The sequence below is a fragment of the Dasypus novemcinctus genome, chromosome 2 (genome assembly GCF_030445035.2).
Source record: "Dasypus novemcinctus isolate mDasNov1 chromosome 2, mDasNov1.1.hap2, whole genome shotgun sequence".
In the NCBI taxonomy this organism is placed as follows: Eukaryota; Metazoa; Chordata; class Mammalia; order Cingulata; family Dasypodidae; genus Dasypus; species Dasypus novemcinctus.
Window position 1 is genome coordinate 178,873,096 of NC_080674.1, and position 23,262 is coordinate 178,896,357.

The 23,262-nt window shown below is 50.7% G+C and overlaps 1 protein-coding gene across 2 annotated transcripts in view; it reads left to right on the top strand.

Moving 5' to 3' along the window:
- TENM2 (teneurin transmembrane protein 2) overlaps nt 1-7,348 on the top strand; it is a 1,208,790-nt gene extending 1,201,442 nt beyond the window's left edge. Inside the window, exons 30-31 of one of the 2 annotated variants that reach the window (XM_023591746.3) lie at nt 3,523-3,653; nt 5,247-7,168. In XM_023591746.3, coding sequence (XP_023447514.1) covers nt 3,523-3,653; nt 5,247-6,008 — 893 coding nt within the window. In that variant the 3' untranslated portion in view covers nt 6,009-7,168. Of the gene's footprint in view, nt 1-3,522; nt 3,654-5,246 lie in introns of both variants that reach the window. The other variant, XM_058281907.2, reaches the window with a different exon arrangement.
- The last annotated feature ends 15,914 nt before the right edge of the window (nt 7,349-23,262 follow it).

Here is a 23,262-nt window from a genome sequence, read left to right on the forward strand (position 1 = left end):
CAGGGTAAGGGGATTTAGGATTGCTGGGGATGGGCCTGGGGGAAGATTTTAAACTTTGTGGTCAGGGTTGGCCTTAATGGAGAGGTGGCATTTGAGCAAAACATGGAAGTGTGAGACAGAGAGAGGAAGACTACATCTAGGGAAGACCATTCCAAGAAGAGAAGCTCACCAGCGCACAGGCCCCGAGGCAAGAGCGCATCTGGCATTTTCAAGAACCAGCAAAGACAATGAGGCAGAGAGAAATTGGGGCGGTGTCCTTAGAAACCTTCAGGACTGTGGTTTCTTCATTAAAGAGAAATGGGGAGTCACTGCAGTGCACCAAAAAGCAGGAGGCTTTGGTCTTTAAAGAGTGGCCCTGGCAGCTGTTCTTATAAGGTCTTATAAGGGGGCCCAGAGGGGGAAGCGGGGACACCAGTGAGAAGTCCAGGTGGCAGAGGACGGAGCTGGTGAGAAGGGGACAGATTCTAGATATATTTTAAAACTAAAAAAGTAAAGATTTAACAAAACGACTCAGCTGTTCCACTCCTAGGTATATCCCCAAGAGAAGTGAAAACTTGCACAGGAATGTTCACAACAGCACTTTTCATAACAGCCAACCAGCGGAAACAACCTAAATGTCCATCAGTTGACGGCTGGATAAACAAGTGTGGTCCATCCATGCGATGAAATATTATTCCACCATAAAAAGGAAGGAAGTCCTCATATATTTTACGATGTGGATGAACCTCGAAAACATTATACTAAGTGAAATAAGCCAGTCACAAAAAGTCACATATTGTATGATACCATTTAAATAAATAATGTCCAAAATAGGCAAAATCAACAGAAAAAGAAAACAGATTAGTGGTTGCCACTGGCTAGAAGAAGGGGAGATAGAAGAGTGAGCCTTTTTGGGGTGTGATGAAAATGCCCTGGAATTAGATAACAGTGATGATTTCACAATATTGTGAATGTACCAGAAACAACTGAACTGTACACTTCAAAAAGGTTAAAAAAAATCATACGCTTTATGTTATGTGAATTTTACCTCAATAAAAAAAGTGACATATTTACTGATGGATTAGACATGGGGAATGAGTAAAAGAAAAGAGTCAAGGATGGGAGGTGGAAGGATGGAATTGCCATGACCTGAGATGGGAAAAAACTGTGCATTGGGCTGGCTCGGGGAGGGAGATCAGTTGTTCAGTTTGGGGTGTGTTGAATTTAAGAAGCAATTGGGAAACGGACTTGGCCCAGTGGTTAGGGCATCCGTCTACCACATGGGAGGTCCGCGGTTCAAACCCCGGGCCTCCTTGCTCCATGTGGAGCTGGCCCATGCGCAGCGCTGATGCGCGCAAGGAGTGCTGCGCCACGCAGGGGTGTCCCCCGCATAGGGGAGCCCCACGTGCAAGGAGTGCGCCCGTGAGGAGAGCCGCCCAGCGCGAAAGGAAGAGCAGCCTGCCCAGGAATGGCGCCGCCAATGGCGCCGCCCACACTTCCCGTGCCGCTGACGACAACAGAAGCGGATAAAGAAACAAGACGTAGCAAATAGACACAGAGAACAGACAACTGGGTGGGGGGGGGGGGAGGAATTAAATAAAATAAATAAATCTTTAAAAAAAAAAAAGCAGTTGGGGAAGTGGATATGGCTCACATGATTGAGCTCCTGCCTACCACACGGGCAGTCCCTGGTTCTATTCCTAGTGCCTCCTAAAGATCACAAGCAAGAGAGTGAGCTGATGCAAAGGACTGGCATGGCAGGCTGATGCAACATGATGATGTAACAAAGAGACACAAGGAGGAAAAACACAATGAGAGAGACAACAAATCAGGGCACAGAGGTGGCTCAAGCAATTAGGTGCCTCCCTCCCATATGGGAGGTCCTGGGTTTGTTTCCAGTGCCTCCTAAATAAAAGAACACAAGCACACAATGAACAGACACTGCCAGTGCAAACAATGAGGGTGGGGGGATATATAAGTAAATCTTTGGAAAAAAAAGAAGCAATTGGATGTATATGTTTGGGGTTCCAGGGAGAGGCAGACAAGTCAAATTTTAGAGTTTGCATCAGCATATAGATGGACTCTAAAGCCCTGAGACTGGAGAAGTCCACCAAGTTTGTGGGTATACATAGGGAGGAGACATTCATGGACCATGTGAGAGGGCTACGGGGACAGCCGTGTCCTCAGGGAGAGATGGTTTTAGCTGGAGCAAGAAGGGAAAGGAAACATTCAGAGAAGAGGGGACACATGGGGTGCTTTGCTGACAGCAAAAGTGAATTCCAGAGGGTGCGATGGAAATCTCAGGAGTCGGGGAGAGGTGGAGACGGAAGAGGAAAGAGTTTAGGGTCCAGGCCATGAGGCACGACCTTCGGGTACCTGTGAAAAGCAGGGATAAGGAGCATAATGAGGTTAGTCCCGGTGGATGCCAGGCAGCTGGTGTGGGTGAGGCTGGGTTGGAGGGAGGGATGTCTGGGTGGCCCCAGTGCTTGCTGTGGCAGAAGGAGAGGAGGCGGGGGGAGGCAGTCTTACTCTGAGAACCTGGACCTTTCAAAGGAGGGCAGATCACCTGGGGTGGGGTGGTATAATTCCCAATGCAAAGGGCTCCGTCTTGACCTCTCCTGGGCGAAGGGTAGTCAGAGGGTGCAGAGCTCCCTCTCCACCTTTTTTTTGTTTCTTTTTAGGAGGTACCAGGGATTGAACCCAGGACCTCGTACATGGGAAGCAGGCGCTCAACCACTGAGCTCCACCCGCTCCCTGTTGAGAGCTGTTTTTGTTTTTTGTTTGTTTGTTTTGTTTTTAGGAGGTAGCAGGGATCCCATGTGGGACCTCGTAGGTGAGAAGCAGGCACTCAACCACTTGAGCTATATCCGCTTCCTTCTTCACCTCTTTTTTTGAAGAGTAGGAGGCATGGAGAAAAACGAGTCTCAAAAGCCAGAAGACTCAGTGGGTTCCACACTTGGCCAGGCTCTTGAAAACCCCTTCCATAGTAGTCCAGCGTCTGTGCAGCACCCGTCCAGATGCCCCGTGTATTGCTACTATCCATCACTTAGCCATCTGGCCGATCATCGCATCCCTAGCTTCTAACACAGTGGCTGGCCTATAGCAGCTGCCCTTAAATACTTGCCAAATGGACGAGTTCCTATTTATGGAGTGGTCCATGCACAAGGCACTGTGATAAGCTCTTTCCATGGATTTTTTTTGTTCAATTCTCACAACAACCCAATGAGAAAGGTACAATTCCCTGTTCATCCCTACTCATACCTGAGGAACCTGAGCTAAGAGAGGTGCAGGAACTTGCCCGGAGACGCACACCTAGGGAATTTGAAGCTAGGTGGTTATTAACTAACCAAATTTGGAAGGACCTCTGCTTCCTAGATCCATGTAAAGAAGCCCTCAGCGCAACCAAGAAGACTTTCACAAGCCTTTGCGTCCCTCTCCTGTGGACCCCACACACCCAACCACCCGGTTTGTTCCCTCTCCAAGAGCCTCTGCTCTTTTCCCTCCATCATGATTTCAGAGGTCTTCCTTTTTTTCCCACCATAGATGTGAAAAGCTGGCTTGTGATGTTTGGATTTCAGCTGAGCAACATAATTCCTGGGTTCCCAAGAGCCAAAATGTATTTTGTGCCTCCTCCCTATGAATTATCAGAGAGTCAAGCAAGCGAGAATGGACAGGTAAGCAGACATTCCTGCCAAGAAGCCAAATGATTCCATTTGCAAACCCCATGTGCAGACAGAATTACATGGATGCCAAGGGCATGTCAGTGGAGGAAGAAAACACCGGGGCTGGGTATAAAAGGGGCACGTGGTGTCATGGCTTCCCAGGAAAGCGAACATCAGTGCTGTCACCTGTCTGGCCCGGCACATATTTCTTCCTAACCTCGATTATTACCTTAATTGTGATATCATTATCTGTTCAATATATACCCTTGAGTCACTCCTTGATTAACAGCACAGAGAAATCTAGCAGCAACCTACCATCTGTGCTGCCTCTAAGAGCATAACCCTTTCAGCATTTATGGGCGGTAATAAAACCATGGCTTGCAGTTTCTGTTCCATTAAAGAACATTTTAATGCCCCACATAAAATCTCAGTGCTTTATGGCCCAAATATATACAGATTGAGTTTTTAGAATACAATTTGTGCTTGGGTCTTTCAGTGATGACCAAAGGGAGGTGAGTTTCAATCTGGGTGCAGCTGAGACCTCTACCAACAACAGGGTGGGGGGTGGGAGACTGTTCAAAAGGCAGCCCCTCCTAACCTCCACTCCAGAACCGAGCTCGGTGCCCTCACAGTCTGCAGGGCCTCAGCGGCTCTGAACGCTGGTCCAGACTGTGTAACCATAGAGAGGCGAGGAGGAGCTGATGGGTAATTGAGAACGGTGTTCTCTCGGTCCTGCCCCTTGGGGACCACTCAGCAGACGGATAGCCATCATTGCTCTCATTTATCTAAGTGCTGTTACCTTCCAAACACAGCCTCTTCCATTATCCCAGCCTGTCCCCCAACCACCAATTGAGATAAGCTGTAATTTGTGGTGGAGAACTCAAGGCCAAGGAGATCATGGTGATTTTTGTCCCTCTGCGGAACAGGGCCAGGATCCAAAGCAACTGACTCAAAGCCGGAGGATATTCCCTCTGGCCTGAGGAGCCAGCCTCTCTTATCCAAGTTCTGCTCAGAGGTTCCGATGCACACACACAGGCTAGGGAATCTTGGTAAAATGCAGGTTCTGATCCAGTAGGCGTGGAGGAAGGCCGGAGAGTCAGCTTTAGTAGCCACGTCCCAGGGGGCTGCCGTGCTGCTGGCCACACTGGGAGGAGCCGACTCTTACCCCGAGGAAGTTAATGAACAGCCAGGGCTTTGGTCCCAAAGGAATCTAGGTCACAGCCGCCAGGGCCCACAGCTGCTCAAACAGACGCCCTGCCCTCCAGGTCAGGAGACTCCTGAGGCTGCTGTGTGCCTGGCGGCTGCCACCCTTCAAAACCCCGAGTGACCCTCTCCTCCCCCGCCCTGGCTCAACGCGGCAGGTGCACGGGCCTGTCTGCAGACGCTGGCGAGACCCCGCAACACCGTCGCCGTCTTTATCCTTACGAGTGTGAGCTCTGATAACCCGTTGGCCTGTCCTAGTTCCGAATCTTCGGGCCATGTCGGGTCCCACGGGCACAGGCGCAGCACTCGCCTTTGGAGGGGCGTCCACGCGTTTATCTTTCCCTCTTGTCACGCGCGTCCCAGCCCGTCATCTCAGCTTTCTGTGTTTTCTTGTGCCCACAGCTCATCACAGGCGTCCAGCAGACCACGGAGAGACATAACCAAGCCTTCCTGGCGCTGGAAGGGCAGGTCATCTCTAAAAAGCTCCACGCCAGCATCCGCGAGAAGGCAGGCCACTGGTTCGCCACCACCACACCCATCATCGGGAAGGGCATCATGTTCGCCATCAAGGAGGGGCGGGTAACGACCGGCGTTTCCAGCTTGGCCAGCGAGGACAGCCGCAAGGTGGCCTCCGTGCTCAACAACGCCTACTACCTGGACCGGATGCACTACAGCATCGAGGGCAAGGACACACACTACTTTGTGAAGATCGGCGCGGCCGACGGCGACCTGGCCACGCTGGGCACCACCATCGGCCGCAAGGTGCTGGAGAGCGGCGTGAACGTGACCGTGTCGCAGCCCACGCTGCTGGTCAACGGCAGGACTCGAAGGTTCACCAACATCGAGTTCCAGTACTCCACGCTGCTGCTCAGCATCCGCTACGGCCTCACGCCCGACACGCTGGACGAAGAGAAGGCGCGCGTCCTGGACCAGGCGCGGCAGAGGGCCCTGGGCGCCGCCTGGGCCAAGGAGCAGCAGAAAGCCAGGGACGGGAAAGAGGGCAGCCGCCTGTGGACGGAGGGCGAGAAGCAGCAGCTGCTGGGCACGGGCAGGGTGCAAGGCTACGAGGGCTATTACGTGCTCCCCGTGGAGCAATACCCGGAGCTCGCGGACAGTAGCAGCAACATCCAGTTTTTAAGACAGAATGAGATGGGAAAGAGGTAACAAAATAATCCGCTGCCATTCCTTGTCTGGATGGCTCGGCAGGGGTAACTGTTATCTCCTCTCCTAAGGAGATGAAGACCTAACAGGGGCACTAAGGCTGGGCCGCTTCAGGACACCCAGTGGCAAGAAAGCTCACATTTTCTGAGTTCAAATGCTACTGTCCCAGCGAGAAGTCTCCCACGTCCTGAAGTGGACTAAAAGCCTGGCTGACAATTCTGAGGAAAAACAAACAAACGGATGAATGAACAAACAAAACGAGATGTTCCAAGTTCCCCTAAAATATGACCCACTTGTTCTGGGTCTGGAAGGAAAAGAGACGCACAACGTCCAAAAGGAACGAAAGGACAACAGAAACACACACACACCGACCGAGAAACAGAGGCGTGAGGAGGAGAGGGCCTCACATCCTATTACCTCACTCATCCACACGTGAGCGACGCGGGCCGTTCCAGGGCGGCGGCCACCAGCAGTTGAGCAGCGCGGTTCCGACTGCTGGTGGGACAAGTACTTTAGACGTTTTCGTTTAAGCAAATACAGGTGCATTTAAAACATGACTTTGGGGTGATTTGTGTGTAGCAGCTGGGGTGGGGGAGGGTGGGGTAAAAGTGAAAGAGTGAGCACTGGAAATACTTTTTAAAGAAAAAAAGCGAAAAATACAAGGGAGAAAAAAAAATCAGTATCAAAAAAAAAAAAACAAAAAAACACTAAAGCGAAATAATACCGTCCAGCACTTAAAACTTCTCAGGTCTCCACTTAGTCTGGCCTGAGCTAATTTATCTGAGCGCAGAGTGTAAAATTTAATTCAAAAACGGTGGCTATAATTCCTACCAATAAATTTCATACTCTTTTGTCTTTGAAGATTCCATTGTGGACAGTAATACGCAGTTACAGGGTGTAGTCTGTTTAGATTCCGTAGTTTGTGGGTATCAGTTGCAGTAGAGATGTGACATCGTGACACTCTTTTGCTAACGGGCACCACTTCAGATCACCCTGTACATACATGAGCCGCAAGGCACAATCACTGTTTCAGATTTCAAATTATTAGTGTGTTTGTTTGGTCCAGAAACTGAGACAATCACATGACAGTCACCACAAGGAGAGAAAATAAAAAACAAAAAAAAACTTAAAAAAAAAAAATTTAAAAAACCAAAAAAAAAAAAAAGTCTAATAAGAACTTTGGTACAGGAACTTTTTTGTAATATACATGTATGACTTGTTCATCGAGTTTTTATATTAATTTTAATTTGCTGCTAAGCAAAGACTAGGGACAGGCAAAGATAATTTATGGCAAAGTGTTTAAATTGTTTATACATAAATAAAGTCTCTAAAACTCCTGTGGACATTGGTCTTCTGTGTAAATGCTTTGAGATGAGGAAAGGCAAGGGCTGCTGGAGAAGGAGGGAGCTGCCAAGATGCTCAGAACCTGAGCCGGGTGTTTGAACATTCGAACAGAATTTTCCGTAGGGGGTAGCTCAGTGCTCCCGCAACAGCTCTAAGTTCGAGAGAAATCTGCCGGCATCAGCAGCCCCCTCTCCACATGAGCAGAAGTGGGAGAGCCTAGGTCCGCTGAGGTGGGGCATAGGGACCCTCCGGCTCACCGTGCAGCCCTCCTGGGAAATCCAGGCGTCTCCCGAAGCCCCATCTTAGTCCTGGGAGACACCGCAGGACATCAAATGCAAACACTCTCGAAACACTGAGGTATCTGTGTGTGTTTGTGTGGCTCTGTGCGTGGATATTTATATTCCAGGTCAGATCAGTTTGCCCCAAAACTTGCACACACTTGGGGCAACCCCAGATAAAGAGCATTTAGAATTCAGGTGAATTTTTGCCTTGCACCAATCCTATGATTACAATAATATTATTATCAATAGCTAATATGTATTGGTGTTTACTAGGTGCCAGGCACAATGCTAGTGATATTCTCATTTAACCCTCACCTTTCATTCATTCAACACTTTTTATTGAGAGCCTGCCCCATACTGGGTCCTGTGCTGGGGATATCCCCTAAATTCTGGGGCTACAGGAGGTAAGTAGAAACCTATGTGGACTCTTGCTTCCTGTCAGATGAGTGGACAGACAATAATCAAATAATTACACTACAGAAGTGAAAATGACAGTGCGGTCAAGTGCTAAGAAGGATGGACTTATAAAACTGGAAGCACATAATAGGCTATATGACCATACTCCCATATGGATTTCAAGAAGTCACTGAGGCCCAAAAGTTAGGAAGTTAACCAGGAGAAGAGAAGAAAGAACCTTCTAGATCACAGGAATGGTATATGCAAAGAGACTGGGGTAGTAGGAGGTAGAATCAGTTTAAGGAAACATGAGATGGTCAGTTAGGCTGGAACACAAAGAGGTTGGAGGGGTCAGAAGACACAGGTTAGAAGATTTTTCTAACAAATCAATTTTATTGATATATATTAATACAGCAGAAATCCATCCAAAGTATACAATCAATGGTATTTGGTATGATCACAGAGATGTGCATTCATCATTTCAACTGTTAGAGATAGGGGTTTTTTTCCACATTAAAAGCAATGGGAAGCCATTGGTTTCAATTCCATCAACAAGTGCTCAGGGTGCAGCGTAGAAGACAGATGAGGGGAGCTGATGTGGTCATCCACAGGACATTAAGAAAGGGACTGACGGGTTCATCTATCTGAGATGAGGGTAATTTGGATTAGAGAAGAGGAGACGGGAGCAAATTGAAGGACGTATTCCAAGCACTAGCTCCCATTATTCATTTTACAGATAAGGAAATTGAGGCCAAACATCATGCAGCTGGTTAAGAGGTGGAATCTGACTCGAGCCCAGCTGTGGCTGGTTTCAAAACCTCTCAGTTCAGCCGGTCCCGGTACATCCCTGAGACCCTCTGCATACTCAGCGTCACTGCAGCCTTCCCAGTCTTCCAGCCACCCAGGGATGGTTTCCACAGGTGGAAGGAAAAGGGGAGAGGGGCAGGACTTGCCTGATTTAAAACAAGCAAATGTGCCCTGCCAGCCACACCAGCAGAACAGGCTATGATATAGCAAAGCGAACAGGATAAGGGAGCTATTCCAGAGAACTTCCTCCTCAGATGCATGAGCCGTTTCCCCGAGTGCAGTGAGGGCAACAGGAGGCAGGAGACAGTTCACGTGTGGTACGGCCTGCCCCCTGCCTTGTTTAATCTGACTGCTGTCGGGACCACTTGGGAAAGCACCCACAGGATAGCCTCCAGCTAGTCAGGCCAGCTCGAACCCAGGTTTGGTGGCAGCCCCAAGCTCAGGAAGTGCTTGGGGAACCAGCGCTTGTGTCTCACTGGGATCCACTTGCCGGAACCTCTCTGCCCCATCCAACTTCTTGGGAAGAAGGTAGACCCAAAGGGGCGGGTTTTGCCTGGAAGCCTGGGGCCCATAATATTCACAGGGACTCACATGCCATCAGAATTTCCCTAGAATCTGAAATCTTCTCTTTTGGGTTAACCATCTTTGTTCTTTTTGTTGTTGGTTTTTTTTTTTTTTCTTTTTTTTTCCCCTTCTTTATTTTCTTTTAAATGTTACATTAAAAAAAATATGAGGTCCCCATATACCCCACCCCTCCCACATCAACAAACTCTTCCATCATTGCAGCACATCCACTGCACCCGGCAAATACATTCTGGAGCACCGCTGCTCCACATGGACAGTGGTCCACATTGTAGTCCACACTCTCCCCCAGTCCACCCAGTGGGCCACGACAGGACACACAATGTCCAGCATCTGTCCCTGCAGCACCACCCAGGACAACTCCAAATCCTGAAAATGCCCCCACACCATATCTCTTCTTCTCTCTCCCAACCATCAGCAGCCACCGTGGCCACCCTCTCCACATCCCTACTACAATTCCTTCCCTTACTAATCACAACAGTTCCCCAGCAGAACACCAGTAAGTCCACTCTAATCCATACTCTATTCCTCTGTCTTGTGGACCTGGGATGGCTATGTCCAGTCCCCTTCTATATCAAGAGGGGGTTTAGATTCCACATGGATGCTGGATGCAATTCTCCTACTTACAGCTGTAGGCACTCTTGGCTCCCTGGTGTGGTGGTCGAGTCAACCATCTTTGAATTACCCATGCGTTCTCTGTTATGCCGAGACCAGCCCAACCCACCCGATACATACTCACACACAGACAATATGGGAGGAGACGACCTTGGGTGATAAATCCTCTTCTGCTTTTCCTCAGTCCTAGAATAACCAGGTTAAGACTCTGCACTCTGAAGTCAGCCTGCCTGGCTTGACCACTCTCTAAATGGCTATGTGTGTTAACTAGAGTAAGTAACATTAGCTGCTTTAAGAGATAAACCCAGTATTAGTCAACAAAATAAAAGTTTATTTCCCACTCACCTGATAGTCCCCCGTTGTGGGACCCAGTCCACTCAAGGGCCCAGGCTCCTTCATCTTGTGGCTCAGCAGTCTTCGAGGAATTTCTCTCCCTTCAGCTGGCTGATAGAGAAAGAGATCCAGGCACATGTGTAATGATTGTTTTGTGTGTATGTACTTTAATGGGTCACACCTAGAAAGAGTTACAGGTCACCTCCACTCACAGTCTATTGGCCAAAACTCAATCGATGGACAGCCCAACTGCCAAATAGCCTAGAAAATGTAGTCTTGCTGGGAAGCCAGAGAGAAGAAGAGACTAGATCTTGGTGAGACTGAGCAGTCTCTGCTACATGACTCAACATCTCAGAGCCTCAGTTTCCTCATCTGATAATAGCAGGATTATTCTGATGATTAAATGAGACATTGCACATATCATTGGCATAGGGTAAGTACTTTGTAAACATCAGTTTTCATCACTTTGAAATCCTTGCTCGAAGCACAGATTTTCTAAGGAGGAGGGGGAATTGAGGCATTACCTGTTAGCCACACGGGGATAGGATTTTATGCAGTGGTTGAAGAGGGTAGTGAAGGACCCTCCCTCCAACCCACTCCACGTAGCTATCTCCCCTCTCCCAGGCCCAGAGAACATTTAGCGTGAGGCCATCATTCGTGTCCAGAAAGGATCTCAGTGGCCTGAAAACTGGCTCCCTCAGCAGGACCTGCAGTTGGGACCTCATCCTCAGTTCTGGAGCATGATTCTGTCCCTGTCACCATTAGAAGCCAGGAATACAAAGATAAATGAAACACTGCCAAAAACAAAAACAACACAGTCAAAAGTCTCACGATCTAGTTGGGAGCCAATCTCATGGCGGGTCAGTGAGACCCAGTGAGGTCAGAGCTGGCATAGAAGGGACACACAGAAACACGAAACCCCGAAGACAGGAGCACGAGCTCTTTGAGAATTTGAGCTGGGGACTGACCAGGACGAAATCACCAGGTGGACTAGGCAGTAGAGAGCAACCTGGGCTGTGAGAAGGGCAGTGCAGGGCTACAGCACGGGAGGAAACCGGCAACAGAGTCTGGGGGAAAGCTGAGGAGAGTGCCTTGGGCAGACCACCTGGGGAGCTTTTTAAACTCACTCTGACCTCCAAGGGTCCCTGCTAATTAAATCAGAATGGAGGGGAGGGAGAGAATCTGTTGTTTTTGGTTTGTTTTTTTTTTAAGGATCCACTGGGTGTTTTTAATCTGCAGCCAGGCCTGAGCAGCTCCAGAGGAAGGGGGAGGCTTGAGGGGAGGCCTGGTGGGGAAACTGAGGCAGGAATACTATCAGGCTAAGAACTGGACAGTCTCCTGCAGGCCATGAGGAATGTACAGAGGTCGGGGATGGGGGGGGCGTTGGGCAGGAGAATGACACAACTAGGAAACCCTTCAGTTAGCAAAGTGGGGTGAGGAGTGGAAGAGGAGTGGAGAGAAACCAGGAGACTGCAGCAGCCCCAGTGAGGGCCTGAAGGCAGTTGAGGGCGTGAGAGCAGATAAGAGCTCCTGCGGACAGCATTCAATTTAGCAAGTGAGAAAGAGGTTCTGTAACTACCTCAGCCTAGGGCGGGGGGGGGGGGGGGGGGGCGGGGCGGGCCGGGCCTCCTCCCTCCCTCCTTCTCCCTCCTTCCCCCTCCTCCCGGTTGAAAGGGTTTGAAGAGAAGAAGCCTGGGCTAGCCTTGGCTTCCGAGACCCCCTGACGAGGGGTTCTTCACAAGGGGTCCGTGAGCTTGGATTGAAATTGGAAAAAACATTTTTCTTGTGGGGACGTGTTGGTGCGGGTGTGATACATGTATTTAGAAACACAGTGTGGTGTGGACTTAGTAAGAGGTCCAGGGGGTCCATGGAACAAAAAAGGTGAAGCACCCCTGCTCTAAAGGGTGCGAGGCGGGGCTTCCCAGGGCAATTCTGAGGCTGCATGCCCACCCTTAAGCCCCGCCTTCCATCCCGGGGCAGCTGGGCAGACTCTTCCTCGGACGCCCGGAACTGGCTGTGGGGAGCTCTCCAAAATCAAGGCTGCACCCGCTGAGCCTCCCACCCAATTCATTCATCCGACGCCCCGCCTTCCCACCCTACCAACGCCTCCTGATAAACGTTGGGTTTGCTGTTTGGCCACAAGGTGGCGGCCTTTCCCACAAAATCGTCCTGGAGTTGGCCCCGGGGCGGGGGGTGAGGGGTGCCAACTCAGGCAGGTTTAGGGAAGACAGTAAGCAGCAAGAGACTTCAGTAGGCGACCGCTAGGACAACCCCGGGCCCAGGGGAAGGGCTCCTGAAAGAGGCCAGGGAGCCGCTGGGATTGGTGCCAGGAAGCAAGATTCCAAGGAAGACATGCCCTGGGAATACCCAGACTGGATTTTGATCCCGGTTCCACCATGGACTCTCTGGTAAATTTCCACACCTAACTTCACCTTCCCGAGACTCACTTTTCTCTTTTGCAAAATAGGATTAAAAATTTCCTACTTGATAGATTGTTTAGAAAGACTAACAAAAATAACATATGCAAAGTGCTTGGCAAGTGCCCAGTACTTAATTAGTACTTATTGAATGGCAAGCAATTATTAAAAGAAAACAGTGGAACATTTGGGGGTTAGTGTCTTTGGAGTCAGAAAAAATTTTTACTTTGCATTCCCACCGCTCCTGCTTCTAGCTGAGCCTGGGCACTTGACCTAATCTCAGAAGCCTGTTTCCTTCTCCTTGAAATAGATACAATACCATCTTGCAGAGTTGTTGTAAGGTTCACAAAACAGATTAAACACTTAGCCTAGTGTCTGACCCATGGAAACAGCTACCTCCCTGTCGAGATGGATTACTGCTGCTATTCTCAGTCTGTGAGGGCTGAGGATGGCGTCCCTGCCATGAGACTCTATCCAGACTCAGTCCCGAAGCTTGGCCTGTGAAAGAGGGAAAGCTGCCATCACCCCATCCCTTCCTCTCACCCCAGAAGCTACAGAAAGCAATGGAGTTGCCAGGAAGAAGGATGGAAGAAGCAGCACCTTTCTCCGTCAGGGACATTCTGCCCAAGGACCATCCTTCCAGTGATGAAATAGAAACACCTTGGGGAAACGGACTTTGGCCCAGTGGTTAGGGCGTGCTTCTACCACATGGGAGGTCCGCGGTTCAAGCCCCGGGCCTCCTTGACCCGTGTGGAGCTGGCCCATGCGCAGTGCTGATGCGCGTAAGGAGTGCACTGCCACGCAGGGGTGTCCCCCGCGTAGGGGAGCCCCACGCGCAAGGAGTGCGCCCCATAAGGAGAGCCACCCAGCGCGAAGGAGGGAGCAGCCTGCCGAGGAATGGTGCCGCCCACACTTTCCGTGCCGCTGACTACAACAGAAGCAAAGAAACAAGATGCAGCAAAAAGACACAGAAAACAGACAACCGAGGGGGGGGGGGAGGGGAGGGGAATTAAATAAATAAAAATAAATCTTTAAAAAAAAAAAAAAAAGAAACACCTTGCCAGAGTCCCGTACTTGGGTCCCACACTTCCCGTGCCGCTGACTACAACAGAAGCAGACAAAGAAACAAGATGCAGCAAAAAGACACAGAAAACAGACAACCGAGGGGGGGGGGGGGGAGGGGAGGGGAATTAAATAAATAAAAATAAATCTTTAAAAAAAAAAAAAAAAGAAACACCTTGCCAGAGTCCCGTACTTGGGTTCTCAGTTACGGGCGTAAGGTGGGAGGGTGCTCCCTGACAGCTTGGCCAGCTTCTCACCGTGCTCCTGAATGGGAACAGAGCTGAATCCTCTCGCCCCTCAGAGCCCATCCTGGGAGCTCCATGGAGTTAGCCAGCCTTTAAGAAGGGTTCCCCCAGTCTTCTCACCTTCCTCTTGCCTCTCCAGCCCTTCCCATACTCTCCACCCTGGCCGCCTTCTCCCCTGAGCCCAATTTCAGGGAGAGTAAAAGCGATCTCACATTTGGGCATTCGCAAAACACCTTCACCCAAATTAATTGATTTATTTGAACCTGCTTAAGATAGGAACTGATGAGAAAAGAGCCTCAGAAAGGTGAAGCAACTAGACCAAGTCAGAGGACAGAACAAGCCCCTCCTACATGGATGAAATTCTCCTCCCACCCTCAATGGAATACACCATTGTTTCCATTTCCAGGCCACTCCCTCACCAATCTCCTACCTTGATTTTATCTCAACCAAAAACTTCTGCTAAGGCAGGAAGGAATTGGCCTGAAGGAATCTGTCCCATTCGAGGGAACTCAACAACAGGAACCTTTATTGAGCATTTATGGTAGAAGGCTGGAGTAGAGGTACAAAAGATGAGTGCAAAGCAACTTCTACCCTTAGGGAGCATCACCTTATGAGTCAGAAGACTGGCAATTTTAAGTGCCAGAACCTCAAATCAAAGCCGGGGAAAAAAGGCACAACTGTTAGACACATTTGGATCCAGGGCTCAAAGAATGCCGGCAAGGAGTTCCCCTCTCCCGTTGGTGGGAAAGATGACAGAGCAGTTCCAAACCTCACCCTTGCCCCTTCCCTCTAAAGGTCAGAGATCCTCCATCTACCTCACAGAATTACCCTGAACCCCATCTGCTCTTCCAGGAACATAAAGAGAAAGAAAAAGGCATGATTCCCCCAAGGAAGATAACTGCTTTGACAAAAAGCGTGTTACCTGCCAGTGGAAAATGCCAACAAGTGCTGGGAGTCTTTGGAGTGTTTGGGAAGATCTAGATTGAACCTGAGTCGTCCAAAAGACACCAAGCCACTGAGGAGCTCAGAGCTGCCTGGAGGCCTGGGTTCCCACCAAGATTCTTGCCCACCGGCTGGGAGCATGCAGTGGACTCTTCCCTTCTTTGGGGAGCGTAGGAAGCCTCCAGCCCACAGCAGCCTGGTGAGCCTGTCCTCTGGGCAGAACATTCCCTGTGGGTCTAGAAGTCCCCTGCTCCTTCCCTCTGATCCCCACTCCCTCTCACCTACCCGTGGGAGCAGGACTTGCCTCCACTGTCTGCCATGTTGGGTCAGCAGAGGTGGTTCTGTCCACTGGGCCGTCGTGGGTTCTAGGGCCTCAGCCTTGACCGTGTCGGCATATGGGCCAGGTGGTTCTTTGTTGTGGGGGGCTGTCCCATGCACTGCAGGATTTTAGCAGCACCCCGGCCCCTGGCACTCACGACAACCAAAAATGTTCCCAGACATTGCCAAGTATCTTTCAGGGCGAAGGGGGATAGAATCACAGAGAAGAGCATGTGAGGACTGCAGGAGAGACGGGAGCAACAAGCCAAGGAATTTTGGGAGTCACAGGAAGAAGCAAGGGTGGATTCTTCTCGAGAGCCTTTGGAGAGAGAGCCGCCCTGTCGGCACCTCCATCTCGGACTTCTGGGCTCCGGAACTGTGAGAGAGACATCACTGTTGTGTAAAGCCACCCAGTTTGTGGTCATTTAGCTCAGCAACCCTCGGAAACGAAAGCAGATTTCTGAGACCCTCTGCACTCCTGCAATCTGTCTCCACCCTCTTCTCCCTCACTTCCCCAGACCCAGGCCCCAGTCTTGGGAAGGAAGAAGCCGCTGTTCTCTGCTTAGGCATGGTCACTCTCCCTCAAGGAGACATTCATCAATACTCACGGGGGTTCGTCCAAGCAATGCTCCCCAAGCCAGGAGATCCTGGAATTAAGCGCCGGGGTCTCCTTGCAGGTGCTCTGCCTCTGGAAGGCACTTTTGGAGCTGAGTTCAGGAGCCGAGTGTGCAGGGGAGAAGAGATTGCTTTCCCTTGCCCTGAGGTCCTTCCTCTATGCCCCAGGCCACCCTAAGGAGCTGCTGAGAGGAGGGACTGCTGCAGGTGCTGTCAGCAGCAAGGAGCAGCCCCGTAAGTGGGCTACAGAGATGAGCCTCAGAGCAAGAAAACGAGAAAATGACCAGTGAAGAGGAAGCCGGCACCTCTCAGGCACCTTCCCCCAGGGCTTGGGGGAGGGATTCTATGGCCCAAGATGACAGGGTGATCTTTTATTTCCTCCCTGTCGCCCTGTCCCTCCGCCAGGGTCACAGAGCCACTCGAAATGGAGCATCTTGATGGTGATTGATGATGCCCAGATAAGATTCCCTGGGGTGGGGGGTGGAGGTACAGCCACAGCAACCTATAGCATTTCTAAAGAGAAAGGGAGTTGATGTCCATCAGCTCCTGCCATGAGGTGAGTTGTGGCCCCCAAAAACGGCCTGTTCTAGTCCTCACCCCTGGTGCCTGTGAACGGGGCCTTATTTGGAAATGGGGTCCTCGCAGATGTCATCAAGTTAAGATGAAGCCACACTGGATTAGGATGGGCCCTAGATCCAATGACTGGGATCTTTACAAGGGAAGGGAGAGGACGGTTTGGATCCAGAGATGGGGCGCACGCACCGGGAAGAAGGCCAAACGCTGAGAGAGGCAGGATGGGGGGGGGGGGTACAGCAATCAGCTAAGGAGTGCTGGGAGCCCTCAGAAGCTGGAAGAGGCAGGGATTCTTCCCCGGAGCCTGCACAGGAAACGTGGCCCTGCTGACACCTTCATTTCTGACTTTAAGTGACAAGAAAAAAAAAGTTATTTTAAACCACACGGTAGGTGGGCATTTGTTACGGCAGCCGAAGGAGATTCACTCAGCCCCCAAATGGTAAGTTTTCAAGGGGCTACTTAGAGGAGGTGGGGTTATTTTCTGGAGGGCAGATCTGCTTGGCTGTTTTCCCTCCTCCTTTCATTGCAAGAGCCTCCTTGGTTGGGTTTGCCTTGGTTTTTGAAGTGGGCTGAGCACCCTAACCAAGGCAGCAGGCATCTGGGGCTGTAGCTCTGTGAGGGAGAGGAAGAGAAGTGGGGCGGGGAACAAAATGATGACATAAGGGGTATATAGAGAAAGAACAGGCCAGGGAAAAGCATATCCTACCGGGTGAGCCCAGGAATGCACGGCAGATTGTACTCTGAGAGGCGGGGTGTGATGTATCGCACTTGCAACAGGTGCTGCCGCTTGCATGTGCATGCAGAATTGCAGCACACATCGTGTGTTTGCTCATGTGCAGGAAAGCATGCTGGATCTGCCCATGAGTGACGCACAGGTCAGTAATGGTTTGTGTCTGTGTGTGTGCACAGGCATGATTCACGGTGCGTGATATGCGAAGGGTAGCAGGTGCGTGTAACATAGTGCATGTGCTCGTGGGAGATCCAGGGCACAGGCTTGGAGGAGACGGGAAGGGCCGCAGGCAGCTGCACAGCCCCTGGGTGTGAGTGAGGGTGTAGTGCAGTGTGTGGAATGGTGTGGTACGCCGAGTGTGTGCATGGAGTGTGCTACGTGGAAATGTACAGACAGTGGAACAAGCAGAGCAAGGACGCATGTGTGGTGGAAATGTTCTCGTTCATTCTCCATATACGCACAGGCTGTAACAAGGAGAGCTGGGAGTGAGGGTGGAATGACCCTCAGCGTGTGGACTGGGGAGGGGATTTACGCCACGTACCTAAGAGTACACTAGAAAGGTCATTCGTATCCTTCTTCTCTGACCTCCACGGATGGGACATATGATGGTCTCTACTCCCAAGAGGAGAGACAGTGGCCTGGTGTTCAGCACGAGCTTTGGATCCCGTGATTCAGGTTTGAACCTTGGACAACCTTTCACCTCCCTAAGACCTAGGTTTCTCAGCCGTAAAATGGAACTAAATAACGCTCACGCCTTCTCTGGAGTTATGAAGACTAATTGAGATCCAGTGGTAAAGCTCTTCTACAGAGCTGGCACTTGCAAAGCTTAGCTCTGGATCAGCTGGAGGCTAACAGCAGGACACCACTTAGCCCCATCTCTAAGCCACAGAAAGGGGACCTGGGCTCTAAGGTTTGCAAGTCATACTGTACCCCGAGGACCGGATAACTGCTGGGAAGGCCCCTTCCCCACTCCCCACCAGGCATTCTTCTGCAGGAAGCCTAGCCGAGGGGAAGCACTGGGGAGCAGCACAGAAAGAAATAAAGTGCACTTTCTCGGAGGCACATCCTGTGGATGGAAAAGCGTGGGAGGGAACAGGATGGACACGATGTTGAAGCCATTCACTACACAAGGAGGCTCGGGCCCTCAAAGCAGAGGGGAGGCAGGCAGAGACCCCACCCCCACCGCCTCCAGCCCTCTGCCCCAGGGCTCTGCTCCCAGATATCAAACCCAGCTGTGCTCAGTGACGTGCTGGGACCCACTCCCGAGACCTGACTCTGTGTTCAGTGCCATCACACAGGTGGGGCCTCAGCCCTGGCGGGAGTCTTGACATCATGGAATTTGGCCAACACATCAGGGCTATTTTTTTCTGTTTGAGAGCTGGTTGACCAGCACGCCACTGGCTGCACATCTACAAGACTAAGGCAGGGTGGGGTATGCAAAAGAGAATAACTGTACCAAAGCACCACAGGGAGTGGAAGAGGCTCTTCTCTGGACAAGAGCTTTCCCCATTGACCTCGACGACATGGATGCTTTGGCACCCAAGGGGCAGGATCTCAGGCCTGGCACCATTTTCAAAAACTGGCAGGAGGGAGGCGATGTGACTCAAGCAGTTGGACACTCGTGGCCCAGCATGGGAGGTCCCGGGTTTGGTTCCAATACCTCCTAAAAAGAAGACGAGCAGACACAGAGCAGACAGTGAGCGCAAATAATGAGGGGCCGGGAGGAAAAAAAAAAAGAACTGGCAGGAGCAGCAAGGGGACGTTTCAGACATTCTTCTGAACCCCAAGGATGTGTACAACCCATTCACAGTCAGGCTGCTGGGGACACGGTGCAGTCGCCCCCGTCGCGGAGGCCGTAGTGCCCACCCACATCCCTTCAGAACCTCAGTGCCCATTCCCATGCTACTAGGAATGCTGCCTGCAGAGCCGCACAGCTAAGACCTTCCCAGGGACTGCCCCCCAGGTAGGGAGCTGCCTGGTCTGTTACAGCCCCTCCGCAGGGAAAGCCACATCCGGTGGCTTAAGGATCCAGGGCTACGGAGCCCGGCCCCCTGCCTCAGTGACGGTCATCTCTCAAAGGGCCACCCCAGCTCCAGAGCTCCCAACAGCATCAGCGGAGAGCCCAGCTGCCACCCCCGTGCACCCTTGTGGCCCCTGTTCCTGCGAGCGCTAAGAAACGTCCAGAACACCAGTGCAGAGTCAATTTCCCCAAGACAGGGCTTCTTAATCAGGGGCCCGTGAGCTTGAATTGAAATTTGAAAAATCATTATTCTTGTGGGGACGAGTTGGTGCAGGTGTGATATATTTATTAAATAGTATACAGTACCGTGTGGTCTTAGCAAGGGGTCCATGGTTTTCACCTGACTGGCAAAGGGGTCCATGGAAAAAACAAGCTCAAGAACCCCTGTTCTATAAGACCTCAACCTAGAAAACCCCAACCCCTCCCCTGCAAAGGGGGAAAGTGCACACAGCAGTGTAGGCTGGAGATGCTCCAGAGGCCACCACCCAAGAGGCCTGATAGCCCCCATGGGGAGTGAATGGATTTCTACAACGTGTGCGTGTGTGAGGGTTATGAAATGCTGGGTACCTATGAAGAGCTGATGCAGGATGCTTCCTTAGAGGAGGCGCAACAGTGTGTTTGCAAGGGGCGAGGTTTTATACGCAAACATGTTGGAGGGAGGGTGCATGTGGGAGAAGCTTAATGAAGTATGTGCACATTCGTGAGTCTGTGAGCTGGTGTTTGTTTTCCAGGCTGCCATCCCTGTTGAAGGGCATGGCAAGGGGAGAGAAACAAAAGAATATCACCTGCTTGTTGGATTTAGCAACACACTGTCCCTCTGCACCAATTGCCACCTGCTTTGGCGGCCAGGCAGGGATGGGAGTGTGTGCATCGATACACCCTGCCTCTGAGCACAAAGCACACGCGGCCCCAAACACAGAGGCCACATTCCAAGTCCTGTTTCTTGAGTGGAAGAAGTCAGCTTTGCTGACCTTATCAAAGAGGTGAAGTTGAGAAAATCCGTCCCAGTCCCCAGGGTCAGCTCCTGGTCACAGCCAAATCCTGGCCTCAAGCGCCAGCTGCTCACCTCTGCAGAAGCCTTCAAAGTGCACCAAGCACATTCCCTCATTCCTCGAGGGCTTACTGAGAGCGACGCGCACGTGCCCTGTGCTGGCCGCCGGGCCCCACGTGTCCAGCCCCCCCCACCCCCCCTTGAAGCTCAAGCTGGCTCACCATGTGTTCCAGAGGAACGAGGCAGTGACCCCGAATGCAAGGCTGGGTTGGACTCCGCCCCAGCAAATGGATGCATGCCATTTGCCATCTTTCTGGCTCAGAAGCTCCATTTACGATGCGCGCCCCAATTTGCTATTCACCAGAGGATGCAGCACAGATGGGAGCTTCCCCGCCACCTGGAGGAAGGGAGCTCCCGGCCTCCCCGCTGCTGCTGCTGTGAGGACGCTGCCGAACACGCTCCAGGCAGTGGGCTGTGTCCAGGCCAGGTGGTGCCAAGGGAAGGCAGAATTTGCTTCCCATCTCGCCGAATAGTTCCCCCTCTCCTCGCTGATAGCATGCCGGTGAACTTTGCCCCTCCTGGGGGCACCCGTGTTACTTGTTAACTTGCCGGCTGGAATTTAGTTTCTCTTCTGAGCTGCCGGACCTGCACAGGAGAGCTGGGAGGGAGGGGGAGGTGGCTCTTGTCCTTGACCCCTCAGAAGAGCAGTCCTAGTAATCACCTTTTAGATTAACCTAGAACTTTACCACCCGCAACAAGCACTCAGGTGTGAGACCTCCTAGGATGGTGGCATTTTCTAAAACCCCAGGGGTGGGGGCTGGTTTAAGTTACCACCTTCTACTCTGCAGCCCGGATGCTGAAGTCCGGCAGACTTGGGTTAGAATCCCCAGTGTGATGTACAATTTGAGGCTGGAATGAGTAAAGGGAAGAGGGCGTGGGGAGCGCACACTGCCCAGCTCAGTGCCCGACACAGGGCTAAGGGTTCAATCAACGGCGGCGGCTCCGTTACTGTTAACGTCTCGCTGCCACCCCCTCCCCCAGAGCACAGAGAGGAGCCCCCTGTGCATAGGGAGACCCTGTCATCTGCCTGCTCCTCCATGTCCCATCTCCGAGCCACATCAGGAGTCAGGCCAGTCTCTGAATGTCCGTCCCCCGGGCTGGATCTTAGGTTGACTTTTGATCATGATGAAACGGAAACATCTGCCAAGCAAGGGAGGCCAGGAAAGAGTTTCATGAGCCCATGACTCCCTGTAAATAAGTAGGTGCAAGTCTTCAGCCATCCAGACAACTTTGGTCCTTGGGCTGGATGGCAGGAGTGGACAGCAGAACGGCCACCTGCCGCCCAGCAGAGCTCACACAGGGGCATGAGGGGGAGAGCAACTCCATCCCTCTCATTCTGGATTCAGCAGAATTATGACTCACAGTTACATCCCAACTCAGGCTTCTGTTCCTTATTTGGAATATAGTGGGCAAGTATCTCCCCTATCTTTGTTTTATGTAAAAAGAAGTTTACTATAAAATGTTAAACTAAACAAAATACAAACAACATGAAGTGAACCCAAGTGGTGAGCTTGGGTTATATGGCTCACCAGGAGAAAGATGGCTGTTTGCTGGATTCTTTGCTTAGAAAGCTACTCGAAGCCCAAATCAGAAGTCAATAGATAGGAAGTCAGTAGATCATCTTAAATAATTCAATGTGGGTTAAGTTTTAGGCAACCTACTATTTATTTTTAAATTGTTTTTTTGTTTTGTAATTCAGCCAACATTCACTGGGTGTATTCCATGCTAGACACTGTGCTGAGATGACAGTTGAATAAAATACACCAAACTTTTTTTCTCCCCCACCTCCCGAGATGGTTCCCACATCTGTCTGTTCATTGTTTCTGCTCACTGTTTGTGCTCATTGTCTGCTCATCTTCTTTAAGGAGGCACCAGAAAGCAAACCTGGGACCTCTCATGTAGAAAGCTGGCGCCCAACTGCTTGAGCCGCATCCGCTCCTATATACTAATGTTTTAAAAAGTATTATTTACCAGTCATTAACATTTTGTCCCATTTGCTCTTATCCCATGCTCCAATTGTTGCTGAAATATTTGAAAATATTGCAAACATCATGCCACTTTACTCCTAAATGCTTCAGCTTATATCTCCAGAGCAAGGGCATTCTCCTAGTAACTGTAATACTGCCATCACTTCCCAGGTATTTAACACTTACACAATAATATTGTCAAGATGCAGCCCATATTTCCATTTCCCCAGTTTTCCCAAGAATGTTCTTTGTAGCTTTTTTTTAAAATAGCAGATCCACTCATGGGTTGCCCATTGTATTTGGCTTCTTAATCTTTTGGTAGATAGCTACAGAGCTCTGTAAAGGGACATGCAAGGCTATTTCTTAAATAGAGACTTTTGAATATAGTTTCTTTCTCAAACTATAGACTCCTTCCACAAAGGGCCCTAAGATGCTGTATAATTCTCATTCCTCACTACAGATGGCCCAACTACTACTTAAAGGAGCATATGGGCTCCTAATTATTCCAACACATCAATGCCATCTGCTCTCTGCAAGAAGAAAAAATGGTTAAAAGGTGGAGTTGAGGAGGGTCCTGGGCCTTAATTGGGCCCTTTGGGAATCTAATCTGTGTTGGGTCTGATTTAGAAACTGGAGACACAGGGAAAAGAAGGGGTGGGGAAAAAAGAGCCCTGCCTTCACAGGGTTTACAGTCTCATTGGTACAAAAAAGAGGAACTGGGGAAATGAAATGATATGGCTAGATTGCTGAAGGATAAAGTAGATGACGGGACACAAAACCCAACCTTGGACAGACAGTGAGGGAAGAAGTCACATCCAAGCTGACCTGAAGGAGGAGAATTCACCAGCTGAAGGCAGAGGAAGCATATTCTCAGCTGGACACACAGCCACATCCACAAGCTTAATCATGCAGTGTAAAGAAAGTAAAGGTGACGGTGGTGCTGGAAAGTGGGCTGGAAG